Source organism: Rhipicephalus microplus, chromosome 6 (genome assembly GCF_043290135.1).
Source record: "Rhipicephalus microplus isolate Deutch F79 chromosome 6, USDA_Rmic, whole genome shotgun sequence".
Taxonomy (NCBI): domain Eukaryota; kingdom Metazoa; phylum Arthropoda; class Arachnida; order Ixodida; family Ixodidae; genus Rhipicephalus; species Rhipicephalus microplus.
In genome coordinates this window covers 97576484-97591106 of record NC_134705.1, presented here as the reverse complement: position 1 = coordinate 97591106, position 14623 = coordinate 97576484, and the positions used below count along the sequence as shown (strand labels likewise).

Here is a 14623-nt window from a genome sequence, read left to right as displayed (position 1 = left end):
TGCCACGTTCCATTTCTCAAGTTTTGTTATCGCCCCAAAACACTACACAATCCTAAGCGCAAAACGCGCGTGCAGTTTTCGAGAAGCTTCTGGACTTTAGTAGATCATTTCGATAAGATCACGCCCACTCTGCGAACTGTACAGATTATTCTGGAACCTACGCCATCGCCAGCGATAACGATAGAACATTCGATGGCAAGAGTGTAAATCCCGAAGCACTTCACCGCTTATGAGTGGTTGATCGACGGCCGACGCTCCGTTCGTTGCTATTAGTCCAAGACTGCTACTGTAATCGGACTTTCCGTTTACCGGGCACAGGGTCGCCCAAATAAACAGTTAAATTCCAACACAAGGTCTTCTGTCTTCGGCCACGTCACGACCCCGTGACATCTGGTGGAGGTCTGTTTCTCCCATGTACCGGACGCCTCCTTCAAGCCGCGACCCCAGCCCAAGCGTCAAAGAAGACACGGACGCTAACCCTGAACAGCGAACAAGCCGCAGGCAGAGGGGACTACAACCAGAGTACAGGCCCCTTCCTGAAGTAGCCAGGCAGACTCGGATCCCGACATCAACTACTGCAACCATGACCGCCCCCGTGCAGCCTGCACCACTCCTGCTCCGGCAACCCGAAGAGCCGCCAACTTTTCGCGGTTCGCCACTGGAAGACCCGGAAAGCTGGATCGAAAGGTTTAACCGCATCGCCGCCTTCAATGACTGGACAGACGATGACAAGCTCCGGCATGTGTATTTCGCCTTAGAAGATGCTGCTCGGACCTGGTTCGAGAATCAAGAGCGAAGCCTTACAACGTGGGACGTCTTTCGCGCCAGGTTCCTCACCACTTTCACAAGTGTGGTGCGCTAGGAGAAGGCCGCGGCTCTTCTTGAAACCCGCATGCAGATGCCGAACGAAAACGTGGTGCTATTTACTGATGATATGATTAAACTTTTCCGCCACGCTGACTCCGGCATGTCTGAGGAGAAGAAGGTCCGTCTGCTCATGCGAGGAGTAAAGCAGGAGCTCTTTGCCGGGCTAATCAGAAACCCGCCAAAGACGGTCGCCGTATTCATTTCAGAAGCATCTATTATAAAGAAGACGCTCGAGATGCGCAAGCGGCAATATAACCGCAGCTGCTCGTCTACCAGCTACGCCGACATTCAAGCGCTTGGAACCACTGACTTGCGTGAGACGATCTGAGCGATCGTGCAAGAAGAGCTGCGAAAATTAATTCCTTCAGCGCAGTCTCACGTGGAATCCATCGCGGACGTCGTACGCCAGGAGATCCAGCAATCGCTGGGCGTTCCTCAGCCTCAAGAGCCTCAGCTGCAAGCCATGAGCAATGCTGCTGCAGCCCGTCGCCACGCCCCTCCTCCACGCGCTCGCCAAAACGCTGCCCCATCGCACTTCCGTCGCCAGACGCCACCGCCCCACCCCCCCACCGGCGTCCCACCGTTCGCCAGCGGCCCGGCGCAGTGCGCCGAGAAAGACTGACTTCGGGCGCACCCCTGACCATCGCCCACTCTGCTACCACTGCGTCGAGGCCGGACACACATACCGCCGTTGCCAGTACCAACAGATGGGACTGCGTGGCTTCGCCGTCAATGCACCGCGTCCGCAGCCAGGAGAACGGCTACGTGACATCGCCGACTACCTGACAGGAACTCAATGGACACCACAAAGTCCTTTCCGTTAGCCGTCGCCCAGCCGCCGCATGTAACCGCACCCCGGCAGTACTCTGGCCCAACGCGGGGCCGGTCTCCTAGCCCGTCTCCTAACTAAGGGCAGCAACCGATGAAGGAGCAGTTGCTGTGCGACGAACTACCGAAGATCCTCCGACGACGACGACGCCGCGACGGAGCTTTCCGAACACAGCGCCAACCAGGCAAAGCCCTGACGGCGAAACCTCACTTACCGAAGGTGACCTAACGACGCAACATGGAAGCAGCGAAACAAGTCGACGCAGCCTTGACCCGACGCCACACCCTAACTGTTATGCGAGACGGTGAACTAGTGACCTGGACGTTCTTATCGACGGCCACAGTGTGACCGCTCTGGTCGATACTGTAGTCGACTACTCCGTCATCAGTCGGTCGTTCGCCGTGAAGTTAAAGAAAGTTAAAACAGCTTGGGAAGGCCCTGAAATCTGCACAGCCAGAGGTCATCTCGTAACGCCTGCAGGAATCTGCACAGCGAGAGTCAACATTAACGGCCGTATTCATCCTACTGCAAGGGATGAATACTTCGTAGTCATACAGCGTTGCTCGAGAGATGTCGTCCTTGGCACGGACTTCTTATGCCTCCATGGTGTTGTCATCAACCTAAAAACAAAGTCGACAACGTTATCCACAGAAGAAGCACTACCGCCGCGAGCGAACGCCGTCAGGAAACAATGCCTTGAATGTGCTGGAAGAACAAGTCACCATAACGCCTCGCCCAAGCGTCATTATTTCAGTCGGTGCTCCTAAATCACTTGACTTGGAAGGCGTCGTTGAAGGCAGTCAGCATCTGTTGGTCACCCGAAATATTTGCGTCGCAAGAGGAATTGCAGAGATGCGGGGAGGCAAAGCAAAGGTTATGCTCACAAATTTCAGCAATGAGTACAAACATGTGAACAAAGGAACAACGGTCGCATACATCGAAGAAATTGTCGAAGCCACCACTGCTTTCGCCCTGGCCAATTCTGCAAAACCTGCTCTGAGTAACCAAGCCCCTCCCATAGCTTTCGATGTCAATCCCAGATTTCCAAACCATAAGCAAGAATAGCTAAAGGCCCTGCTCCTGCAATACGAAAATTGCTTTTCGTCGTTATCAAAAATCCGGCAGACCCCAATCACGAAACATCGCATCATAACCGAATAAAATGCCAGACCACTCCGTCAGAGTCCGTACAGTGTTTCGACGCGAGAACGTGAGGCCATGAAGAGCCAATTTGATGAAATGCTGCGGGATGACATTATCCAGCCGTCCAAGAGTCCATGGGCATACCCCGTGGTGTTAGTGAAGAAAAAGGATGAGCGCCTACATTTTGCGTCGATTATCACCGCCTGAACAAAATCACAAGAAAGGACGTGTATCCTCTCCCACAAATAGACGACGCACTTGATCGGCTCCATAACGCCAAGTACTTTTCGTCAATGAACCTCAAGACTGGCTATTGGCAACTTGAAGTCGACGAAAGAGACCGATAGAAAACGGCGTTTATAACACCGGACGGCCTCTTCGAGTTTAAAGTGATGCCCTTCGGTCTGTGCTCAGCGCCTGTAACTTTTAAACGTGTTATGGATACAGTACTGGCAGGATTGAAGTGGCAGACTTGCCTTGTGTACTTGGACGACTTTGTCGGGTTTTCCTCGAGTTTCGACGAGCATCTTCGGCGCCTTGAAGCTGTACTTCAAGCCATCAAGACGTCTGAACTCACACAAAGCCATAAAAGTGCAGAGTTGCGTACGAGGAGCTCTTGTTTCTGGGGCACGTTATTAGCAAGTTGGGAGTTTGTCCCGTTACACGGAATAGAGCCGCCATCGCTGACTTCCCGCCGCCCACTGACAAGAAGGCGAAGCGCCAATTTCTGGGCCTGGGTGGAGTTAAATTTCTGGGGTGGAGTTAAAGTGGGAAACAACGCAGGAGCACGCTTTCCAGGAGCTTAAACGTCGCCTACAGACGCCTCCGTTACTTGCCCATTTCGACGAATTCGCCGAGACAGAAATACACACTGACGCAAGCACCGTAGGTCTTCGCGCCGTTCTTGTGCAGAGGGCTCACGGACTTGAAAGGGTTATTACTTACGCCAGCCGATCGCTATCCAAAGCACAAGCCAATTATTCTACAACAGATAAGCAGTGCCTCGCCATCATCTGGGCTACGTCGAAAAGCCCGGCAACGATGCTCGATGCCATGTTACCCAACGTCACCGACGAAGAAAATCTCGATGTGAGTGAGTACTTTCAACGCGCCGAAGAAGCCCGACGACTCGTGCGTCTCCGTACTAAGAATCAACAGACGACCGACAGCCGCCGTTACAATCTTCGACGACGCTTCGGGGAATACCAGCCCGGTGAACGTGTCTGGGTACGGACGCCGATACACCGACGTGGACTAAGTGAAAAGATCTACGGCAGGCCCTTCAAAGTTGTGAGCGGCCCCCACGCCTTGTGTTGGCTAGCCACCTTGAAGGACCCTTCAGGTCGCCTCACATGATGGAGCCTGAGACTTCAAGAATATGACATTACTGTCATTTACAAGTCCGGCAAGAAACACTCCGACGCCGACTGTCTCTCTCGTGCGCCTGTCGACCAACCACCACCCGACGACCCAGGTGACGACTACTTCTTGAGAACGATAACTACCGACGACTTCGCTGAACAACAGCGGGCCGACCCGGAACTTAAGGCCCTAATAGGGCCTTAAGTTTCGGGACTTCGGCGGTCCTGCCTCGAAGGCAGGACCGCCGAAGTCCCGAAAGTATTCTAGCGCGCACTTGCGTCGTTCTTCCTGCGAAACGGTCTTCTCCAAAAGAACTTTTCACCGCTTCGAGCCAAGTACCTCCTTGTGGTGCCTTCAGCTCTGCGACCAGAACTCCTGCAGGCCTCCTGCACGACGATCCGACAGCAGGGCACCTCGGTGTTTCTCGCAAGCTCGCGAGGAAACAAGAAAGGTACTATTAGCCACGTCTTACCGCCGACGTCACTCGTTATGTGAGGACATGCCGGGACTGTCAGCGACGCAAGACACCACCAAGGCCAGCGGGACTTTTGCAGCAAATTGAACCACCTCGCCGACCTTTCCAGCAGGTTGGTACAGACCTACTGGGGCCGTGCCCGACGTCGTCTTTCGAAAACAAGTGGATCGTGGTAGCTACTGACTACCTCACCCGCTACGCCGAGACAAAGGCCCTTTCCAAAAGCAGTTCATCCGAGGTAGTTAAGTTCTTCGTCGAAAATATCGTCCTACGTCACGGCGCCCCGGAGGGTCTCATCACCGACAGAGGACCGGCATTTACTGCTGACCTAACTCAAGCAATCTTGGCATACAGCCAGACTAACCACCGCCGGACGACAGTGTACCACCCACAGACCAACGGCCTCACAGAGCGGCTTAACAAGACGATCGCCGACATGCTGGCAATGTTTGCGATGTCGAACACAAGACGTGGGTTCGCGATGTCGAACACAAGGTGTGGGACGCCATTCTTCGGTACGTGACCTTCACATATGACATGGCGGTGCAGGAGACGACGCAGATATCTCCATACAAATCGGTCTATGGAAGGAGCCCGGCAACGACGCTCGATGCGATGTTACCCAACGTCTCCGACGAAGAAAACCTCGGTGTGAGTGAGCACCTTCAACGGGCCAAAGAAGCCCGACAACTCGCGCGTCTCCGTATCAAGAATCAGCAGACGACCGTCAGCCGCCATTACAATCTTCGACGACGCTTCGTGGAATACCAGCCCAGTGAACGTGTTTGGGTATGGACGCCGATACGCCGACGTGGACTAAGTGAAAAGCTTCTGCGACGGTACTTCGGGCCGTACAGGGTGGTTCGACGTCTCGGCCCACTTGATTACGAAGCTGTCCCCGACGGCATCGCGAACTCTCAACGACGCCGATCGCGACCTGAAGTCGTCCATGTCACGCGCCTTAGGCCGTAAACTGAAACAGTGTTTTTTGTATTATTATTGTATCGTAATTTATTCATTGTACTTTCTTGTATTATTGTTGTACCTTCAGCTTTATTGAAAGCATCGGGACGATGCCTTTTTCAGAGGGGGGCAATACCACGTTCCATTTTTCAAGTTTTGTTATCGCCCCAAACACTACACAATTCTGCCAAACGCGCGTGCAGTTTTCGAGAAGCTTCCGGACTTTAGTAGATCATTTCGGTAAGATCACGCCCTTTCTGCGAACTGTACAGATTATTCTGGAACCTACGCCATCGCCAGCGATAACGATAGAACATTCGATGGCAACAGTGAAAGGCCGACGCACTTCGCCGCTTGTGATGGTTGATCGACGGCCGACGCTCCGTTCGTTGCTATCGGTCCAAGACTGCTACTGTAATCGGACTTTCCGTTTACCGGGCACAGGGTCGGCCAAATAAACAGTTAAATTCCAACACAACATTCCCTGTCTTCGGCCACGTCACGACCCCGTGACAATATCCACGGAGTGAATGATGGAGAGCGGGACAAAGCATTCGTCCGTCCATTCGTTCTCGCTTCCGTCCGTCCACGTGTCCGTCTGTGAGACCGTCCATGCGTCCATCCGCCCGTCCATGCGTGCGTCTGTTCGTGCGTCAGTCCCTGCATTCGTCCATGCATTCGCCCCTGCGTCCGTTCATGCGTCCATCCATAAATCTGTCTGTGTGTCCGGTCGTCCATCTATTCAACACTCCAAGTACCACTTTTCATCATATATTTTCGATATAGAATCACCGCCATCCAGCGGACATTTCAAGGACTAAACAAGAGGTGGCACACGCACACTTTCTTACGGCTTGCGTTTCGGGTCTACTACCCACCTTTAAGCACCTCGAGTTCATTCATGGTATATACTTGTTCATTGCATTCATGGCACTGCAGCTCAACGCTCGCTAAACCTTTCTAAAACCAAGGAGGTTGCGCCCAGCGAGTATAATGTAGCAACCATTTCTTGTCAGATATTGCTCAATGTACACGCCAATGGCTGCTAGTGGGGATTGAAGCCTTCGCGTAAACTAAAAGCCGAATGCTCCTGTCTCTCATTCCCCATTAGCAGCCATTGATATGTACATATAGCGCTATTTTTTATTGTTCAACAACGCACAGAATAAGTTTCTCACCGGCACCACCTTGGAGGTCAAAATGTTATACTTGTTACATACTACAGCGGCTACGAGGGACGATTGGGTGCCGCTATGAAAAGCTTCGCCCCTTAAAGTGGCTCCGCAGGTGAGCAGCACTGTTTCACGGTGGTTCGGAGCCTATATATATTCTGGATAGTCATCACTGTATGTTGATATCACTGTTCCCACGTGCTTGTATAACGTCACTCCAGAGTGAACTAAACACATCTAAAGTGGAGCGAACGGGAAAGTACAGGTCTGCCATTTGGCGCTTAAAGAAATTACAGCATATCAACGGAGTGAAGAATGATGAGTAAGGGGAAGCGTCCCTCAGTCCGCCTGTACTTCCGTCCGTCCGTTATTGCTTCCGTTCATGCGTCCGTCCATCCGTCTGCCGCCCATGCATCCATCCGTGCGGTTGTCCGCGCGTTCATTCGTGTATCCGTCCGTCCACCCGTGTGTTCGTTCATGCATGTGTCCGTCCGTGCGTCCGTCCGTGCGTCAAACATCCAGGCAGACAGACGATGGACGGATGCGGCCAGCGATTGAATCACTGTTTGCCGATAAAACCCTCCGAAGCGTCGCCCCGTTCTTCATCATTCACTCCGTGGATACGCTATGATGGGGTTACTACAAATACATAAATGCATGCGTACACGGAACGACCCACCCACGCCGTGAAGACCTTCGCCTCTATCATGCAGGTATAGCGTCTCTGCTAACTATCCTACGGGCACCTACGCTATCACATCTGTTGCTGCATGCGACTCTGTGCGATTCATGGTGTCGTTGTTCTAGTATTGCACTACACAGTTTTAGTTGAGCGTCCGTGGCAGCTATGTGGACGCAGTCATTGCAGGCTGCGTCCGCATGCAGAGCCGCTGCGGATTACCAACCATAAGAGTGAACACGCATGAAAAGGCCGCTCACCAGGTTTGACCTTGTCGAGCTGACGAGAACAATGCATACTGGGCGTTCGTGATCTGCATTTTCGAAATGCGGAAGGAGCCCGCCGTGGAAATAGGTGAAATGGCAAGCTGAACACCGCTTGTCCTTAATCTCGCGTGCTCGCACCCAGATAATGAGGAGATCACGAACACGGCAGAGTTACCTACTTCGACAATATACTGCTGTGACGTCGGTTCTATACGTAGACGACTGTGCTGTGATGTCGCCGACAGTAGCGCGTGACACTGCGAACATCATTTGACTCACTATTTTAGGTTTGGATAGTTTGTTGCTTGAAGAGATGAATAAAGGTCACGTAGTGGGTACATAGCAAGTTCAAAGAGATTTCATGCACTAAGTGTTTTTTAAGTACGCACTAAGGACAGAACTTTGTTATAGCGTTCAGCTCTTAAAGGCGAAGCTTCGCTTTTCAGGAATACAATTTGCCTAGGAGGAAACCCACACGCAGCTCTCCCATAGTAAAGTACCAAGTACTAACCCAAGTGTGAATCATGTGCGAGCAAACTGCGGGCACTTCGGCTGTATATATGTACGTATCCACCTATCTAGCCGCCTAGGATTGGGTGCTCTCGCTGTCGTCTCCCTTACTTGCTGTAGACAAAGATTGGCATAAAATGACGTTGGTGAATGAAGAACACGATAAACATGTCATTACAAACGGTAAATATTTGTCGCGTACGTGATGAAACCATTTTATTCAGTCACATGTGGCACATACCCGCTTGCCAAGGAATGATAAGCAGGTATGAGCAACTGTCGCTTATACCTGCTTTGTATCAGGTATGAGTAACAGTGACCTGTTGTATCAAACCGGAAACGGTGATCTCTGGCTTTGAAAAGGTTTTACGTATTGGCGTTATAGAGCTTGTATCACAGGCGGAGCAGGTGTTGGTGGCATTGTCTCTGTATTAAAAACTGGAGGAATGGAAAGATTGAAAATCCTGGTGAGAGCCAGAATCGAGAGCCCAGGCGTCACTCACTCACTCACACACTCAATCAATGAATCAAATAATCAATCAATAATATACCATCATCTTCATGAAAATAAGAAAATACAAGGATTGTGGGGCCGATAGCCTCAGGTAGCTAGTAGCTGGTTCAATACAATGTGCAGCAAAGAACTTGGAGGTCAGCTTTGAGGGAAGAAACAAAAATAATTAGATAAATACAGACAATACATGTACACATTTTTTTGTAAACATGCATATTTTTAACTTATAACCAGCTTGCTATACATAAGCACTCATTTAAAAAACAATAAAAAATCAAACCAAACAAACGTACACACAACCTTACATGTCTTGATTCAATAGAACAAATGACTTGCACGCTTGGCCGAAATACGAACTGTTTTATTCTCAGGTGGCATCACGTTCCCTATTTTCGTTACATAAAATTCTATCAGTTTTTCTCCACAAGCATTGTAACATTTAGGCAGATTGAAATGACCCTGAGAACCATGCTAGGTATTGCGCATAGGAGTGGAAAAAAGATCAACAGGTGAAGGGTAATTTTGATAATTTACAAAACTTATCAAAACGGCAATTTTACAAGTCACGCGCGCAACATCACAGCCCAAAAAATGCGTTGTTATAAAAAAATTGTTACCTACTTTTTAACCTAGCCTTACGATCTTTAATATACGCTGTTGAATTAGTTCAAGAGTTTTTAGATTCCAGACCGTAACTTTCATGACAGTGACACAATGAAAAGTAGACTGCGTGACTTTAACCATTCTGCGTGGTAGCCAAATGTTTCCCTCCAGTACCTTAAACTGCTTATGAAAAAGACCCTACGGCCTCGTATCGCAGGAATGTTAAATGTGGTTGCAATGTTCACTGTCGGCTTTAACAATGTGAGAAAATCTACATACTGACTCCCATTGATTCACCCATTACCAAACAGAGAGGAATACAACGGAAACAATTTCTTATTTTAGGCGCAACATTGCACAGTAATGTGCACTTCATTTCGATAAAACTGACATCTGTGCTCGAACATGAGGACTAACGTTGAGTGTTTTTATGCGATACCTATGGGTGACACCGTAGTCGACGTGCCTGCTAAACTCAGGATAAACACCATTTCACGGTAGGAAGGGGGGGGGCGTATGAACGGAAGTTTCTATGATCCTCTTCCTCCTCCTAATTCACCTTAAATACTCTTTCACTTCAAAAAGGCACATTGTCCTAATAGTTAGGGATTTGAGCAAGTGCTTTAACCCACTCCGAAAAAAATTCTCGCAACGAACCTGCTCATGGTGTACCCATGATTGCTCAAAATGCTTAAAGGACTCATTCCAACTCAAAACGATTGACTGTAAGCAATATAGTTTTGCTGTGTAGGCCAAAACTTGCCTACTGCTTTGCATCAAATCGACTCTCACAATGAGTTTGATCTGCCGAATTTTCGGATAAACACGTGTCGTATGTATACCAATATGCGTTAACGAAATCCAGTGGTTGTGGCCGTGAATGTCATGTTGCGGCAGGAAGGGTTAGCCCGGCCAACGTGTCCGCCAATTGTTCCACCTGAGCACCTCTTGAATGGTACGTGTCAGTGCAACATTTTAGTGAACTTTCATGTTTTCTATAGGCAGTGCATTGGCGTGAATATTTGTATTTTTCATGAAATTCTCTGTTGCATGGACAAATTTTTGCATTTAGAAACTTGGACTCAGTGCGTGAGTGTCGTACTGTCTTTTTGTATACCCATGTGTTCCTTCTTAGCATGCCATGACGACTGTTTCACAAGAGCAGGGAAATTGCGCCAGGCATTGCCGCCAACATTTTCTTATATACATTCAATAAATAAGAGCCCCATAATCAATCTACTTAACTGCAACTACGCCATACATTCTATAGACTTCATAAAGTTTGCGTTGTCTGAAAAATTATTGTTTTACTCACAGGCCCGCCACCTGGTGTCAGCTGGGCGAAAGCGAGTGGCCAAGGCCTTGATATGTTCACCGCACTTCGTGCTCACCATGTGTGCCTGCATCTTCCACCTGGCGGAGCCGGAAGTGTGTCTCATCATGTGCCGAAGAATTTTGACTGGTAAGTACGCATACACTTACGCAATCGCCAAGTACGCTCATGCATCCTGCAATGCCAATTGGATCAGGTGGTCATCAATCTACACTTGTGGTAGCTAAGCAGGTACGATGCTTTGCAGCCGAGCTCAGGAAAAAATCTCGTTAACAGCCCATGGTGAAGTGGTGAAATGAAGTGAAACTTCGCAAAATGAAGCTTTGCGCTAGTTGGTTTCCATTTATAAAGTACTAGAAGTGCGATGTTCTTCTCGGGAACGCAAAACAAGCGACACAAACAAGCGCTGACTGCACTTTTATTTTGCTTTCATGTTTCCACTTCGTTTTAAATGAATATCCAATTGATAGTCATCGTTTGTCTTCGTGGCTTCATTTGTGTCCCTGTGTAGAATATCGCGCTGTTCATAATTACTGGTGAAAGAAGGAGCACTAGTGTAGGCATATATTTAGAGATAACAGAGCAATGAAACATGCAAGAAAAATGCAAACAGATTAATTCGGTAACGGATGAGTTGCAAGTTTACCAGAAACTGCAAAAAGCCCCGAAATGATGAAGCAACACTGAGCTTGGCCGTCACTTTGCATGAAAACAAATAAAGAAACACGTAAAAACATCGTGCTCATGCGAGTGAAAAGATCTAAAAGCGTGAGGGTGATTGATGTGGAAGCATGCCGGCCAAACACTCGGTACTGCCCATGCAGAATGCCAGCCGGCGGCTGTTTCCTGTACATATGTGCAGATGGCGCTGTAACAAATTCTTTTCTTGGAACTCGCCTATAGCAACCGGTTTGCTCCCTTCAATACAGTGGGAAAATACTGGCGGGAACGGGAACAAAATTGGCAATAAAATATCAAGTGACAGTATTGCTGGATCGCAAGAGTGAAGCAATGAATGCGGGTGCAACAAACGCTACTTTGTCTGAAGTAGTAACGCCCCGCTGAGGTGGTGTAGGGGTTATGCACTCGACCACTAAACTGAAGATCGGGGGATCGAATTCCGCCTGCGAAGGGTGCACTTTCGATGGAGGAGAAAATTCTTGCAGATCAATGTGCTTAGCTTTAGGTGCATGTTAAAATACGCCAAGTGGTCGAAATTTCCGGAACTTTTCATTACGGCGTCTCTCATAACCATATCGTGCCTTTGAGATGTTACACCCAAGTATTTAACAATATTATCGCTCATGTACAACGCCCATTTTTTGCTCTTAAGTAGTGAAGCCGAACCGGAATTTCCGAGTTCTTTAACGTGGTAGCGAAAAAAGAAAGAAATTGAAAACAGCAAGTGTGCGTGGAAAGCGCAACATAGTCCAAACGAAAGCTGGAAAAGTCGCATTTCTAAGATCTCCATGTAAACTTTCCTAAAGTTATACCTTCCACACTAAGAAGCGTTTCTTGAAGGGCCACTTGGTACATGATACTGAGAGGAACAGTCCAAGAAACGGGACAGAGAAAGATTGAACACAAGACACAAGCGCTGTGTCGTATGTTCATTCTTTCTCCGTCTGATTTTTACGCTGTTCGCCTCAGTAACACTTAGATGGTACACGCAACGCTATGTCATAATTTTCGTCAAGCTGTCGTGCTTCTGCCGTGGACAGGGGTATAGCCGCAACACATTTGCGAGGTAATGTGTGCACTTGGTTGCTGCAGAAGCTAGTGACGGTTAACAATTATGACTGAGTCTTTTGTAATGTGGTGGAAGCATTCAACAATCCACTCGTTACGCAATTCGCACTCGAGCTGTCGCACGCGCGCGCGCGCGCGCGTGTGTCTATGTGTGTGTGTGTGTGTGTGTGTGTGTGTGTGTGTGTGTGTGTGTGTGCGCGTGCGTGTGTGTGTGTGTGTGTGTGTGTGTGTGTGTGCATGCGTGCGTGCGTGTGTGTGTCTGCGTGTGTGTGTGTGATCGGGTGTTTTGCTGAGTGCACCTCTAATCATGTAACTCATTGGATTTCAGGTTTCCCTTTCCCACTAGTATTCGTCTTCTTGGGCATGTACAGCGGCTTGAGCGTTGCTCTGGACTTGGAAGAGTGGAAAGAAAAACCGCCGGTGCAAGAAAAGCGAAAGGCTTCTTCATCAACTAATTAATGGCGTCGGTGTTTAGCCATCTGCGTTTCTCGTTCACACAACAAATAAACGGCTCACGAATAAAAAATGGCCCCGAATTGTTTCAACAAAATTCTTACATGGTATACGCTCATGCGAGAGCTCTGCCGATTTATAGAAACTGAATTTGGGCTTATGCAACAGATTCCACAACATCATCAAGGTCACTGAGTCTTACGGAACGGGCATTTTCTTTGCATGGATAATGTTTTTCTATTTGTTTGAGTTTATTTGTTTGAGTAAGCTCGCCAAGGTTACTCACTCGCAACTATTGTCTTTTTCCCCGCATATTCTTACGATCCTTGTGGGCGCGCATACTACCTAATGATAGATGCAGCTTTGGCAGTAGGTTAGCGCTTAATAATTCTTTGTCCCACTGTCTTTTTATTCGAACTGTGTCTCATCTCTTACAGGCATATACTGACTGGCCCATATGACAACTGTAGTGCAATTAATTTTCCATCTTTTTTTACAAATACTGTGGGCGTCTGTTATTTGTATATTATATACTTCTTTCGCTTCGAGACGACAGAAGTGATGAGGTGGCATGCTGAAATTGCTAGTGTTACCGTCGAGATTTTTATTTCAAACAACGCATCCTCGAAGGGTACAGTTACGTATTGTTGCATCTATCATCGTCGGTTCCCGCTAATTGGTTGTAGTAGTATTTCCCTTTCGTGCCTACGTCTCCAAACCACAAACAACAAGCCCTTTTTCGCAAAACATGTTTTTTTGGGTGGCAAATATTGAATCTAAATGCCATCAGTGACGTTTTAAAACCAATAACGAACCAAGGATATTTAACTGGAAATTGCGTGAGCTTCAATGTGGCTGTCACTTTATCCCCACAAGTGAGGGTATGTCTTGGTTCTTTTTATTATTACAGCTGTGCGTTTCTCGACCGGTGATGCCTTCAGCCACGAATACCAACGGCTCTTGAAAGAATTAAAATAATAATGCGTGCACCGTGACTTCTATAGATCGCTTCGCTGGAACATGGCGCATATATCTGACTAAAAACATTATTCCAACACCTAAGATGACACGAGGGAACATATTTAGTCTCATGCTGACAGTTTTGTTTTATTTTAGTGAATTAGATTGTTATGACTACAGATTGTTAACCCAAGCATATTCTCAAAAACGCCATGTACATTGTCTTCCTTTATGAAATGGAACGCGCGATCGGGTGACTGGCTCTCTACAACGGCTGCTTACAGTATCTCGCCGCGCTTGATCAGCGGCCATAACCTGTTGTTTTATTTGCCGATAGATGCTTACAAAGGCCAACGTCATTTCTCTTGCGTTCGGTTGATGATGGTCTTGTAGGCAGCCGCCGCAAAGCACAGGCCAGGCGCTCACGTGTTCCCTTTCAAAAAGAACGACAGTGTACATTATTTCATATTGTTCAAGGACCGACCAATAAGGGAGCTTCAATATAAGTGCTAAACATATTGTTACACAAGGCGAGGTAAATTAATGTTACACAAGGCGAGGTAAAATAATGGGGGTTTTTTAATGGGCCCTGAGTCCGCGATCACAGTCTAATGATGATGATCACCGCCATGGCTCGTACCCACTCAGGGGGATCGCAGTGGAGGCAACGTCGTCTTCCTTCTCTGCCCACGCTTTCCTTGTTTTTCCCGGTAGTGATACTTTGTATCATTCCTCCTCTCTCAGA

General features: G+C 48.3%; 1 protein-coding gene across 11 annotated transcripts in view; it reads left to right on the top strand.

Annotated features, from left to right (window-relative positions):
- The window catches only part of LOC119167452 (protein-cysteine N-palmitoyltransferase Rasp), an 89832-nt gene extending 76831 nt beyond the window's left edge, over positions 1 to 13001 (top strand). For all 11 annotated transcript variants that reach the window (XM_075866262.1, XM_037418921.2, XM_075866260.1 and 8 more), the window contains 2 exons: positions 10701 to 10845; positions 12794 to 13001. In XM_075866262.1, coding sequence (XP_075722377.1) covers positions 10701 to 10845; positions 12794 to 12924 — 276 coding nt within the window. In that variant the 3' untranslated portion in view covers positions 12925 to 13001. The remainder of the gene's footprint in view (positions 1 to 10700; positions 10846 to 12793) is intronic.
- Positions 13002 to 14623: the final 1622 nt, after the last annotated feature.